This window comes from Leuciscus leuciscus (genome assembly GCF_965113295.1).
Source record: "Leuciscus leuciscus genome assembly, chromosome: 14".
Lineage (NCBI taxonomy): Eukaryota > Metazoa > Chordata > Actinopteri > Cypriniformes > Leuciscidae > Leuciscus > Leuciscus leuciscus.
The window spans coordinates 17,125,033-17,138,781 of record NC_138738.1 but is presented as its reverse complement, the minus strand read 5'-3'; the positions used below and the strand labels follow the sequence as shown (position 1 = coordinate 17,138,781).

Here is a 13,749-nt window from a genome sequence, read left to right as displayed (position 1 = left end):
CATAAGTAATTCTGTAGTGTTTGAATCAGTTGGCTTGTGTTTCTCATAAAACTCATCTGTGGGTTCTCAGGAAAGAAGAAGACAGCCTGGTAGTGGCTACTGCTTTAGTGACTAATTCAACCTACTACAGTACATCTGCACCCAAAGCAGAGCTGCTGATTAAGATGAAGGACATGCAGGAACAGAGTGAGGAACACGATTCAGAAGAGGAGTTGGAGGAAGACAATGAAAGTGATCTTGCCAACAAGAAGGTACAAACAAATTGTATTGTACAAAAATATGTTTTCTTACCATTAGTGTTAATTTTGTCAGCTTTTTAAAAATTTAGTCTTAAGCCCCGTGCACACCGGGACGATTATCGCGCGCTTATCGCCAGTGTTTTTTGACGTGTCTTTGTGTTCATACCCAATCGATTTTCACTGGCGATGCGCCACTTATTGAAAACCAGAAAACCCCGGTACACAAGGTGGCGCTGCGCAACTTACGCTTCTGACATTTGCTTGTCACACAGAAGAAGAGAGCCAGTATTTATGTGCTTGCCAAAACAATTCACACACTTTCTGCTAAAAGATTTTTGTAGTCGCTGTGGCATTTGTCATAAAGTTTGTGTTCAGACACCAGAGACCAGCAGCTCTACATTCATCTTGCCTCGTCGCATCTGCTTCTTGTCTACTTACTTCCTCTTCGTCTTCGTCGTCGTCGTCTTCTATCAATGTGTGCTTGGCAAGACCATTTTGAGCTTGAGCGCCACCAAGTACTGTAACTTCAGCAGCTCCAGGCACGTGAACAAAAGCACCAATCTCATTGGTCAGCCAGTTTTTTAAAGCGGCACGTCAAACCAAAAAAACTAACCAGAGGCATTTAAAAAATATTTATATGCTTTTACACCTGGCGTTTTGCGCGTCGGTTTGCATACTCACATTGGCGCTCTTTGTTTAGTCATGAGCCATTAAACGTCAGTGAAAAGCGCACGCCATAATCGTCCCGGTGTGCACAGGCCGTTAGTCCTGTGTTAAATGTACTTTTTAGTTTTTATACAGTGGCCAAGAGAGTTCAATGCACTGCAACGGAAGAAAACACATGCATATTGAGAAAACACCACCAAATTAAAATCTTCATCAGTTTGATAACACATGTGCTGCAAATACTCACAACGCAACCAAATACAGTAACGCGCTACTTACCAATTTATTTGATCAAATGACGTTCCTCTCTTTGCAGCATGAGTTGATTGACAGCCTCAGCAAGAAGTTGCAGGTGCTGAGGGAAGCTCAGGAGAGTCTACAGGAGGACGTGCAGGACAACAACGCTCTCGGGGAAGATGTGGAGGCCATCGTACAAGGTGTCTGCAAGCCCAATGAACTCGACAAGTTCCGCATGTTCGTCGGTGATCTTGATAAAGTGGTCAACCTTCTGCTGTCTCTGTCTGGACGATTGGCCAGAGTAGAGAATGCCCTGAACAGCCTGGAGGAAGATGCTTCACAGGACGAGAGGGTGAGAATGAAACTGAGGGATTTGGGAAAGCAGGATTCATGTTGTGGAGGAATGACTTCCAGATTTGTAAATTTCAAAAAGCACAAGAAAATAGTTTGATTAAGAGAACAGAATTAATGCTGTAAAACTATGCTAACATAAAAGTACCACATTAGGCTGATACAGGCGACACAGCTTTGTGTCCAGCTCACTTCCAGATCCTGTTTTTCCCCCCCTAACCTTTTCTGTTTCCTATCTCTATCCTTATATTGATACTTTGGAAAATTGTTATAACTGAGTACCATGGTGTACATTACAGTTCTATGCTAGTACTATACCATTTATACAGGTTTAATTGGACTAATCCAGATAATTAAATTTCACTTACTTTCATGTAGCTTTGTTTTATTTGCATAAAGGCCTATAGAGAAACAAATGATTTGAATTATTATCTTCAACCTGGTTGATTGGGACACTTTTTGCCAGTGTAGTATATTTTACAATTTTAAAAAACTTTTTTCTATTTTAAAATGTAATTTATTCCTGTGAAAGTAAAGCTGAATATTCATCAGCCATTACTCCAGTCTTCAGTGTCACATGATCCTTCAGAGATCATTCTAATTCTATTACGCGGATTTGGTGCTCAATTGTTGTTAATGGTATATGTGTTGTGTGTGTGTGTGTGTGTGTGTGTGTGTGTGTGTGTGTGTGTGTGTGTGTGTGTGTGTCTACTTAACTATATTTTGGGGACAAATTTGTACCCAGAAGCGACCAAAACCTGACCAAAATCTCCAAAAACCTCCCTTTAGGGATGTCCTCATTTGTAAAACTGGTATAAGAATAAAGCAATTAAAGTTTATTTTTTTATTTTTTTATGCAGAAAGTTTTCTGTGATGGGTAGGTTTAGGGGTAGTGTTAGTGTAGGGGCATAGAATATACAGTTTGTACAGTATAAAAAAACATTACATCTATGGAATGCCCCCATTTAGATTAGCTAAGTAAACGTGTGTGAGTGTGAGAGTGAGCAAGTGTATGTATAATGTGAAAATGTTCAAATGTGAAATGTTCATCTTCCTTCTACAGCGTACTCTGACAGAGAAACGCAAACTGCTGATCCGTCAACATGAGGATGCCAAGGAGCTGAAGGAGAACCTTGACAGGAGAGAGCGTGTGGTCTACGACATCTTGGCCAGCTACCTGCCGGAGGAGAGTATGGCTGATTATGAGCACTTTGTGAAAATGAAATCTGCCCTTATTATTGAGCAACGCAAGCTCGAGGACAAGATTAAACTGGGGGAGGAGCAGCTCAAGGGTCTGATGGACAGTCTCCCAATGGACCACAGGACAACCAACTGAGGACTTGATGGAGTGATTCATGCAGTAATCCAGAGCAACTTGCTTGACGTCACCCTAAATAACAGGGTGCTAGTACTTAATGTCCATTTACTGCCAATAGAATTGCATTCTGGTCATATATTGAGTGCTCTTTGTCTGACCCAGCAGAGAGCATTTTGCCAAGACTCATGTAGACCCTGAAAGTGCTGGGCACTTTCAGATCACGATTTGACCCAACCTGATTTTACAGAGCACACTGTGGTTGTTACCATTTTTAGTGTCAGCTGATCTTATGCGTGCGTTCATGATCTTTCAATGTTATACGACCCATAGAATTATATGGTGAAATAATCATATTTTTTAAAGACACTTTAATTTCCCCCCCACAACTGTTTAAATAGACCTTGCCCCTTTTTGCTCCTATGTGTTCTCAACACTTGACACTCAGTAAAAACATGCCATGGTCACTCAGTGTGCTGTATCTTTTTAACCACTAGAGGGCGATGAAAGACACCTTAAAGTGAATGTGCCTGAAGCCCAATACAAACACTTGTGATTCAGACATACACTCAAATCCTGGCATAAATTCTTCACCCAAAGCGTTGCACATGTAAGCTGTGTTGCTATTTTCATCAGGAGGCTGTAATTAACTCCCGAAACTGACTTTTTGGGGGTGCATTATTTCAAATGACGTGTCACTATCCTGATTATGTTAAAAAATAATTCAGTGATGTTTGTAGTAATTTATTTTAGCCTTTTGAATCTTTGTATATAACTAGAATAGGCTAGTATTGTACTCTTTCACTTTATTTTAGCCAAGCAAACTACCACTTTAGTCTGCACGCTTTTTTAGCTGTATATCACCATAAAATGCATTGTAACACCAGAATTAGGATTGACTGTAAGTATTCTATTGTTTAAAGAATCTAAGAGACTTGCCTAAACCATATAATATCATTTCACTAAGGATTCAGTGCTTGTCTATAAAATACCAGCTGCCTTTTGCTCCAAGTCATGTGTCTGAGTCATTTATAACTTCATCTGTAAGATTTTTGTGTTTGATATTTTATGAGGTCAGAATGGCTTTGAAAAAAGAAAAAAAAGCATCATGTTCTAGTCTGTACATTTACACAGAAATTTAGTAGTTACAATTCCGCTTTTCATTGTGGCCTTATTTCCACAGATAGCTAATGAAAAGCATTGTCATGAGTTTATTGCATTTAACATTGCTCCTCTTAATTATTACATGCACAAATAATTTTTCATAAAAGACTGTGTGTAGAAAAGACAAAGCATGTATTACAAGTTTACATATAACAGCATGCTTTAACAGTGAAATTGAGGCATTCATTGAACGTTGTCTGTCATGCCTCATTTCTGGATGGCCACTATTGATTTATACTTACAATTGTTAGCATGAATGCAGTATTATCAAATGTTCTTAGTTTTCCGATACACTGTAGAAATATCATCCGTATATGTCACCCAAGATTTTTTCTTAATTTTTTTACAAACAAAAGTGTCTCATAAATGGGAAGGTTTAGAGATAAAGTAGAATTCGACTGGTAATATGTCATCATGTTGGCCACTATGAATCCACATTTCATGTAAATGTGCACCGTTTTAAACGTATTTGTCAAAAGTATCCTATTATTCTTTTAGATGCTAAACATTAATTTCTTTTTCCATAAAGAGATCAAAGGAATTACATTTTAGTTACATTTTAGAGGTAGGCCTATGTTCCTACAACGTTTTGTGTGTATTAGTAATATTACGTAATTCAGTGTTTTTTTGTTTTGTTTCCTGAAGCAATCATTATTTATTTATTTTTATCTGAATAGGTCTGATCACCTTCGTTTTCAGTAATATTTAACTTCAGATATAGTCTCAGTGTCTAGGCCAATCAGGAAAGAGACTTTGACGTCTGTAAAACGCGATAACGGGTAGAACAAAATAATGGTATACGCACAGCTGTGTAAATAATACTGTGCCATATGTGCATATTTCAGCTGAAATATTTATTCAATTTATTTCTACTCGAAATCATAAACCTATTTTAAAATCTGAAAACAGTAATGAAAAAAGAAACAATCTACGTTTTGATTGTTTACTCTGGAATACGCATGCGCATTAGCTGGAGCAGCCTAAAGAAACAGGTCTCCAGGACGATTTGAGCTAAAGAATAGAATATCTTTTTTTAAATTAGATTTTTTATTTCGATAATTTAAAATATATTGAAACATAATCCTGACAAAACTATATGGGATAATTTGAGCTTGTTTAAGTATAAGCGAGCCCTTATTGCATACCAAGATGTTTGATGAATAAAAGAGAATGTAACAGTCTGCTTGTGTTTACAGATAAAAATATGCAAATAACACGTTACATTATCATGTGCATGCACACACTGGCACTGCAGAGACGTTATCAACAATTACTCCCAAAAACAATTAGCCTAGGTCAAGTTGAACTGGCCATTCTGCATAGGCCAAATCAACGTTGTTATCAGTAACGTGATCAGCCGCTGCGATCCTGTACACGCAGTAACTTTATTGTTTTGCACTGATCCTCCCCTCCCACTCATCCATTTATTGGATATGCTACATTAATCATTAACCACAGTTGTGTTTGACTTGTAGCCTACGCGTCAGTTTGGAAAGTTGTCTTTTCCGCTAGTTTCGTATGAGACATCCTGTATTTTGATGGACGGATTGACAGTTTCGAAGGAGCTCAAAACGTTTCACAGGTAAGGATGAGTTTGTTGTGCTCTGTGTGATAGTGAGTAGGCTACATGTTGTCATTACGAATGATGTATAACATGCTCAGTCAGTTTTACACAACCTTGACCGAAAAGTTAACAGTTGTGGATAACAAGAGCTGGAGTGAGTTCCCCTGGAAATTGTGAAAAAGCCAATGTCTTTGTTACATTTTACATGTACTTAGCTTACCATAGTGATAACAGTAGCTAAATTATGCATAGTACTTAAATGCAGCTAACCATAAACTTAACCCTAACCCTAAATTCATGTTGTTCATTGATACTCAGTACTAAAATGAATAATAACATTGTAACTTAGACCTTAAAATAAAGTGTAAACAAAAATACACTTACATAAAAATAATAATAAAATAGGCCTACTGTATGGGTTCAATAGACTTAGCAACATAATATGATAACATACGTTTTTGGCTATGAAATATATTAAGCAGTAACATGGAGTTATTGGGGGGTTGTTGGCAAAGTGTTAAGGAAATCACTTCACCAAAGCTTTAATAATTGTCCCCATCTCTGATTCCTGTGCGTGACGAAACAGATTATTGTAAATGACCTTTCAGCTTATCCCAGAACATTCCGCAACCCCAGGTGTGCAGGGAGCCAGGCAGGAAATATTAGTCTCTCTCTCTCTCTCTCTCTCTCTCTCTCTCTCTCTCTCTCTCTCTCTCTCTCTCTCTCTCTCTCTCTCTCTCTCTCTCTCTCTTTCTCTCTCTCTCTCTCTCTCTCATCCTCCTTTTCCTCTGCTTGGTCTCAAATGCGTAGTCTTTTGCTTGACCCTCAATGCAGTGTCCTTTTTCCTCCCTCTGGAAACATCACTCTTCACCACAATTTTTTTAAACACTAGATGTGAAAAACATTTTCCTCAGTCTAGAATGGTTGTTTGTTTCCAAAGGAAGCACTTTGTATATTCCAAACACTTCAATCTAAAGCCTGCGTCATGTCCCAACCCCTTTGCCCCTGCAATCTCCATGTGTTTTCCTGTCTTCTCTCTACTGTCATATCATTAAAAAAACAAAAGCCCATTAAAAGGTCCCAATGGGGTGTTGGGGGTCCACGGAAAATTTCAGTAAACAGTAAGACATTTGAACATGATTACCATTTATGTCTACTTTCTAATGACTGGGAATAAATCATGAAATTAATTGTAAATTTTCCATTGACAGCCCTGGAAAAATAATTATAGACTTATTATTATATTTTATTATTATTATATTACTTTTCTTGAAACGCATTAAATATTTTCCAAATAAAATGTTTCTCGTTTTTTTGTTGCCTTTTAGTTTTACTTTCTTTTCTTTTTTAAATTTAACACATTTTCTACATAATAATTATCATGCTTACTATTTTTCTCACTTGTGCAGTATCAATGCATATTTATACATGAAAGAATGCACTACCGTTCAGAAACAAATCGAAACATTGAGAAAATCGCCTTTAAAGTTGTCCATTTATGTTAGCGACTGTGCTGCATTCACTCAAAAAAAGAAATGTTTTATATATTTATGGTAGGACATTTACAAAATATCTTCATGGAACATGATCTTTACTTAACATCCTAAAGATTTTTGGCATAAACGAAAAATCGATCATTTTGACCCATACAATGTATTGTTGGCTATTGCCACAAATATACCCGTGCGACATGTGACTGGTTTTGTGATCCAGGGTCACATTTTAGGAGGGGGTCCTTCAAAATGGAATCCTCATATTTTGGGTCCCTGCATCATTGGACAAATGTGTTAAGAATGTCTTTCAGTTCTCCCCATCAATGACTTTGTAGGTTTAAATCTTTTTTAACTTTCTTTAATCTGACAGAAGTTGTGTGATTGCAATATAGCCATGGCACTGAAGAACAGTTGGCAAACCTGAGGAGGAAATATTCATAACCACCTGGTGTCGGGTCTCAGCAGTTTTACCAATGGCTTACCTAGCCAAGTCAGTCCATCGGCAGTTTGTGGGTCTGGTGTTTGGGTTTTTAGGATGGATAATGATGGCCTCTATTTCTGGGGTGAACGACTGGAGGATATGGTACGTGGACAATCGGACGGTCATCACTGGAGGACTGGCCTGGGTGGGCGTGTGGAGGGCCTGTTTCAACAGCCACATTTTGGACTCAGCTGAGATCTGCAATAGCATCGGCCTTACAGATTCCTTCACTCCTCCAGAGATTGCAGCCGCTCAGGTACTTTGCGTGACCGCTATTGGTGTGGGGGTACTCGCAAACCTGGTGGCAGGATATGCGGTGAGAAATGCAATTCTTGGAGTTGATGGCGGGCGTGTCAGATTGGCCTTTGTGGTGGCGGGTTCCTTGTACTGGCTAACTGCAGTGTGTACTCTGGTCCCTGTCATTTGGAATATGAGTTCTGTGCTGGCGAATCTCACTATAGACTTCCCACCTGACTTCTACTTGCCTTCTGCTCCAGTAAAACAGAAAGTGGGTCCAGGGATTGGGTTTGGGATCGGCTCAGCTTGCCTACTCATTGTAAGTGGACTACTACTATTGTGCTACAGGTATCCCAAAACCAAGATGCCGACGAGTGGAGAAACTGGACATTTTGACAGAAGTCTAAGGGATGAAGGCTTTCTTGGTGTAATTAAAGAGAGTATGGATGAAGGGAATATCAACCCAGCATATGAATCGGATAATCATTAATAATAAAATGCATTATTCAATGGAAGGACATTGAAGGCTCTACATACAATTTCTCAAGAACTTTGACTATTTGAGGTAAATTTGTATATCTGAGTATATCAAATATCATAATTAAATTCTGTAATTACTAAAGTGAATAGAAATAAAGGCAACACAAATTGTTAATTTGAGAGATCCTATAACACTGGAATTTTAAAGTTTTTCGTATAATCTTGTTACATAATGTGCAGGACACACAATGCTATATCTGAGATCTGTTTGTGCAACAAAAATCTCACCTAAATGTCTGTAATGTAAGCTATATACTTAATGTTAAATGTATATGTATGTATATATTTACCAATTTGGGGTCAGAAAGATTTCCTAACATTTTTAAAAGAAGTATCTTATGAACAACAAAACTGCACATTAAGTGAAAAATTGGTAAAAACAGTAATATTGTGAAATGTTATTTAAAAATGTTTTCTATTTGAATATATTTTAAAATGTAATTTATTCATGTGATAACAAAGCTGAATTCTCAGCATCATTACTCCAGTCTTCAGTGTCAAATCATTCTAATATGCTGATTTGGTGTTAAATAAACATCAGGTAAACAAATAGTGGTACTGCTTTTTGTAAGCACATTTTTTCAGGGTTCTTTGATGAGCAGTGTTTATTTGAAATGTATCTTTAATTATTGAGTATAAACTTTTGAATTGTGTGTGTAGATAATGTGATAATGATATGAAGATAATGTAGGCCTATGTAAAATGCTTATTTATTCCTCTCAGCGTTTTAGAGTGAAAGTAATGAGCACTGGACCCAATACGATCATTTAAAAAAACAAATTGAGTTGTGCTATACACTGGGGAATTTTTTTTACATTTTTTAAGTACAATCAACTTGGATGTTTGAGTCCTTTCAACTTAAATTACATTAAACTTTACTTTTAAAAATGAGCTGAATCTTATATAACATAAAAAAGTTGAAAATTGCTTAACTTATTTTGATGAGTTAAAGCAATGAAAAAACATATGGTGTCATAACTTATTGATCATTTAAGTTTTAACAGTGCATGTACAATATATTTTCCATTGTTTTTCAGACAGTGCTTACCTAATATAATCACCAAGGCTGCCACTATAAAAGCTGTTAACGCATAATATCTTGAATTTGATTTTAGATATGATTCAGCTGACTAGAGTGGATCTTTGAGCGGGGACAAGGTGATTTCAGAGGAAATAACCCCTGCCATGAGTGGAATGAACTTTACTGTTATTTCACAGCTTGATACTTGCCCTTATTACTGTGTTTTTCTACACCCCCCATGGGCTTTGAGTTTGTTACTTGCCAACATTTAATCTTGTTAAAATTGAACATGAATTTTGACAAATCCCACTGGATAGTACATTATTTTCTTCTGTTATAAAACAACATAATCCCCCTAATAACTTTACAAAGGGAAATTAATTATTTAATTATTGGCAATTAAAGTAGCTTTTTGTGTGCGTGTGTGTGTGTGTGTGTGTGTGTGTGTGTGTGTGTGTGTGTGTGTGTGTGTGTGTGTGTGTGTGTGTGTGTGTGTGTGTGTGTGTGTGTGTGTGTGTGTTGGTTCCAAGGTTATTTTCGTAAACGAAAACTGAAACTAAGACTAAAACTATTGGTAAAAAACAAACAAAAAAAAACATCGTCGTAAACAAAAAATAAATAAAATTTTAACATAAATGAAAAACTAAAACTAACCGAAATTAACTACAGTTACTGAAAAACTAACTGAAATAAAATAACAATTAGCAAAAATAAATAATTGTTTTCGTAATTAATTTTCTCTCAACCTGTATCGGAAAATCACGTTTTTCCATTCCACTGCGCTACTTTATTTTTCATTGTATGGCCGTTGCGCTCGAGTCTCGCGTCTTTTTCAGCGTCTCGTGCATGAAACGACGTTCTAAAAACGCGGCATTCGAGTTAAATTAAGTTCAACTTATATAAGATGGGTCTCGAGACCTTGCGCCTTTTCAAACCAAAACCGCTTTCAGTGTGAACCATAAGAAGCAGAAATGGCCAAAGTATTTCCATCATGTCTAGACCTTATGCAAATTGAGCTGTAGGCTACCTTAATTCCAAGAAAGATAACCATCTCATGTGAAACTAAACGAAATACCACACATATTAGACAAGATAGGCCTACCACACTGAGCAGAAAACGGAAAAACCAACAAAAAAAATAGCATGTAGCCTATAGACCACAAATGGGCATATATTTGTCAGAGCAGAAGTAAACTAAATGTCTGGTCTGAATATGAGTATAACTAGGCCTAGATGCAATAGACAAAAATCATGAATCATTGTAGTGGAATAGTGTTCCAACCAATCACCGACAGGGGTGGGTGTTGTGAGGTTTTCGCGTGCAGCCGTCATAGGCAGCCGTGCACGAGCGCAAAACCTCACAACACCCACCCCTGTCGGTGATTGGTTGGAACACTATTTATTTTGGTTAGTTGGTGAAAGCAATTGTTTATGTGTGCAGATCTCAGAGCCTAGGCTGCCTACAGAAGAGACGTGTTTTTTTGACGGCCTACTTATGGGGCGGGCAGCTTGCGGATCGTTAGGAAAGATTAGATGAATGTGATAATTTATGTTTGGGCCTGAAATCACTGATAAATATAGCTGCAAGCAGCAATTATCGGGGCCAAGCGCAAGCATATGACAGGATGTGCCAACATGGCTGAAGGTGTCAGACCAACTGCAACAATGAGCAATTAAAGACATTTAAAGAGGATTTTAGGCAAAATGCCTGTAAAATCATATAAACAGTGATAAAAAAATATGATTTGATTGATTATCACTTTCGACCAATAGGTGGCGCAGTTACGAAACTGATGTAATGTGTTCAGAGTGAAGTGACAATGAAACATACAAAGTTTGGTGTCAATATGTCAAGGCATTGCAGAGATAAAGCCTGAATAGTCCTTTTGGCATCATGCCTCAACTTTGCTGCTGCGCTATACGAAAACGGTTCCGTCTGTTGACACGAAATCCATTACTTTTAGTTGGCAAAGTCTGGAGATGATACGATTCGATTTTGGTGAAAATCGGACAAACGGTCTTGGAGGAGTTCGAAAAAGTAGGTTTTGACTGAAAATCAAGATGCGGACAGGAAGTTCGGCCAAATAAGGACAACTTGCTATCTATGTTCTCGGCTTGACCCAAGGAATCTATTAAGATCAGTGGCATTTCAAAAGCCATATTTATTCAAAAGTTATTAGCCTTTTTGGAAATTTTGTCATAATATTTGATCACTAGGTGGCGCTGTCTCGAAATATTTTGGGTACCTTCAGGGGATGGTGCTGATGGCACAAATTGAGTTTCATAATATTACACCAATGCATTTGTTTAGTATATCATTTTAATTCACAAAACTGTATTGAAGTCAATGGGAATTTCATGTTTTGTTCTATTATAGCGCCACCAAGAGGCTCAGTCCCACCATTTTTTTTATGTGTCCTCAGAGTGAGCCCATGCATATGTGTGTCAATTTTGGTGAAAATATCTCAATTCACTTCGGAGTTATAGACATTTATATGAAAAAACATGTAAAAAATGACTGACACATGACTTTGATTGGATTTTACTACCCCTTACTATCAATATTTTCGCATTTGGGCATTGGCGTATAGCTATCGACCTATGTTTCCAAACTTCTGACGGTGGTTTCGTCTCGATCGGACAAGCGGTTTCGAAGATATAGCCAAATGTTTTTTAAGCACTAAATCACAACGCTACACAAACTGTAAGGCAAAACCTAGCATGTTTGGTATCGTTGGACTCGGCAACGATTCAGGAGTCTAAAGAGATGACTCTTGTGAAAATAAGTCGACCACACCCAAAGTTATAAGCATTTGGGAAAAAACATTCACCACTAGGTGGCGCTGTTTCGAAACTTCTCAGTCTCCTTCAGGACATCGTGCTGATGACCCATACTGAGTTTCGTAACAATCCGTTCATGCGTTCATAAAATATAGCATTTTAGCACATAATTCAAAATGGCCGACAGCCAAAATGGCTGATCAGGGAAAATTGGATATCAGTCGACTCAGCATGTCACCCTGAATCTAACGAGACCACTTTTATGATTTTTGAACAAACCATTCAGAAGTTATAAGCAAAAACAGCTATTTTTCATATCTCCGGACCAGTAGGTGGCACTACGCCGAAACGCAGCATGTAACCTCAGGTCATGCTTGTGATGATATGTACCAAGTTTGGTCTGAATATGATAAAGTGTTGAGGAGATACAGGCTTGTGTCTGTTTTCGCAAGCGCTACGTAAAATTTGTTTGCGTGGTATTCGAGAACGGTTTGACAAATCAACACCAATTCCATAACTTTTTGTCGCCATGGTATGAAGATGATCTGATTCAATTTTCGTGGAAATTGGAGCAACGGCCTAGGAGGAGTTTGAAAAAGTAGGTTTTTCGGAAAATTCAAAATGGCGGAAAAATGTTATGAAGAAAAATGACGTCATAGGGTGCTATCGAATTGTCATGAGCTCAGGAATCAGAGGAAAAAAGAATTTTGTTTCTAGCCCTTGTGGTTCAAAAGTTATTAGCATAAACATGAGTGCAACTTTGGACAGTTGGTGGCGCTAGAGGGATTGGTTTTAAGACACCAAATTTGCTATGGTGACAGATTGGCCTGTCCTCTATCACGGTGCCAAATTTCATAACTTTCCCGCAAGCGGTTCTATGGGCTGCCATAGACACCAAGTCGGAAGAAAAAGAAGAATAATAATAATAAATATAGCTGCAAGCAGCAATTACCGGGGCCAAGCGCAAGTAGATGACAGGATATGTCAACATGGCTGAAGGTGTCAGACCAACTGCAACAATGAGCAATTAAAGACATTTAAAGAGGATTTTAGACGAAATGGCTGAAAAATCATAGAAACAGTCAATAAAAATATGATTTAATGCATTATCACTTTCGACCAATAGGTGGCGCAGTTACAAAACTGATGTGATGTGGTCAGAGTGAAGTGACAATGACACATACAAAGTTTGGTGTCAATATTTCAAGGGATTGCAGAGATAAAGCCTGAATAGTGCTATTAGCATCATGCCTCAACTTTGCTGCTGCGCTATACGAAAACGGTTTGGTCTATCCACACGAAATCCATAACTTTTAGTCGGCACGGTCTGGAGATGATACGATTCGATTTTGGTGAAAATCGGACAAAAGGTCTAGGAGGAGTTTGAAAAAGTAGGTTTTGAATGAAAATCAAAATGGCGGACAGGAAGTTTGGCCAAATAAGGTAAACTTGGTATCTATGTTCTCGGCTTGACCCAAGGAATCTATTAAGACCAGTGGCATTTCAGTAGCCAGATTTATTCAAAAGTTATTAGCCTTTTTGGAAATGTTGTTATAACTTTTGACCACTAGGTGGCGCTGTTTCGAAACTTCTCACGCTCCTTCAGAACATCGTGCTGATGACCCATACCAAGTTTCGTAACAATCCGTTCATGTGTTCT

General features: G+C 37.8%; 2 protein-coding genes across 8 annotated transcripts in view; both read left to right on the top strand.

Moving 5' to 3' along the window:
- Positions 1-3,819, top strand: part of shroom2a (shroom family member 2a) — a 50,059-nt gene extending 46,240 nt beyond the window's left edge. For all 6 annotated transcript variants that reach the window (XM_082137447.1, XM_082137446.1, XM_082137449.1 and 3 more), the window contains 3 exons: positions 71-251; positions 1,222-1,494; positions 2,557-3,819. In XM_082137447.1, the coding sequence (XP_081993573.1) occupies positions 71-251; positions 1,222-1,494; positions 2,557-2,829 (727 nt within the window). In that variant the 3' untranslated portion in view covers positions 2,830-3,819. The remainder of the gene's footprint in view (positions 1-70; positions 252-1,221; positions 1,495-2,556) is intronic.
- A 118-nt stretch (positions 3,820-3,937) lies between these two features.
- cldn34a (claudin 34a) lies at positions 3,938-9,093 on the top strand. Of its 2 annotated transcripts, none has more exons than XM_082137454.1 (2): positions 3,938-5,554; positions 7,403-9,093. In XM_082137454.1, exon 2 carries the CDS (start codon positions 7,503-7,505, stop codon positions 8,235-8,237), a length of 735 nt encoding a protein of 244 aa, XP_081993580.1. In that variant the 5' UTR covers positions 3,938-5,554; positions 7,403-7,502; the 3' UTR covers positions 8,238-9,093. The 2 variants fall into 2 exon arrangements, with proteins under 2 accessions (XP_081993580.1, XP_081993579.1); XM_082137453.1 differs by having other exon boundaries at positions 7,400-9,093.
- Positions 9,094-13,749: the final 4,656 nt, after the last annotated feature.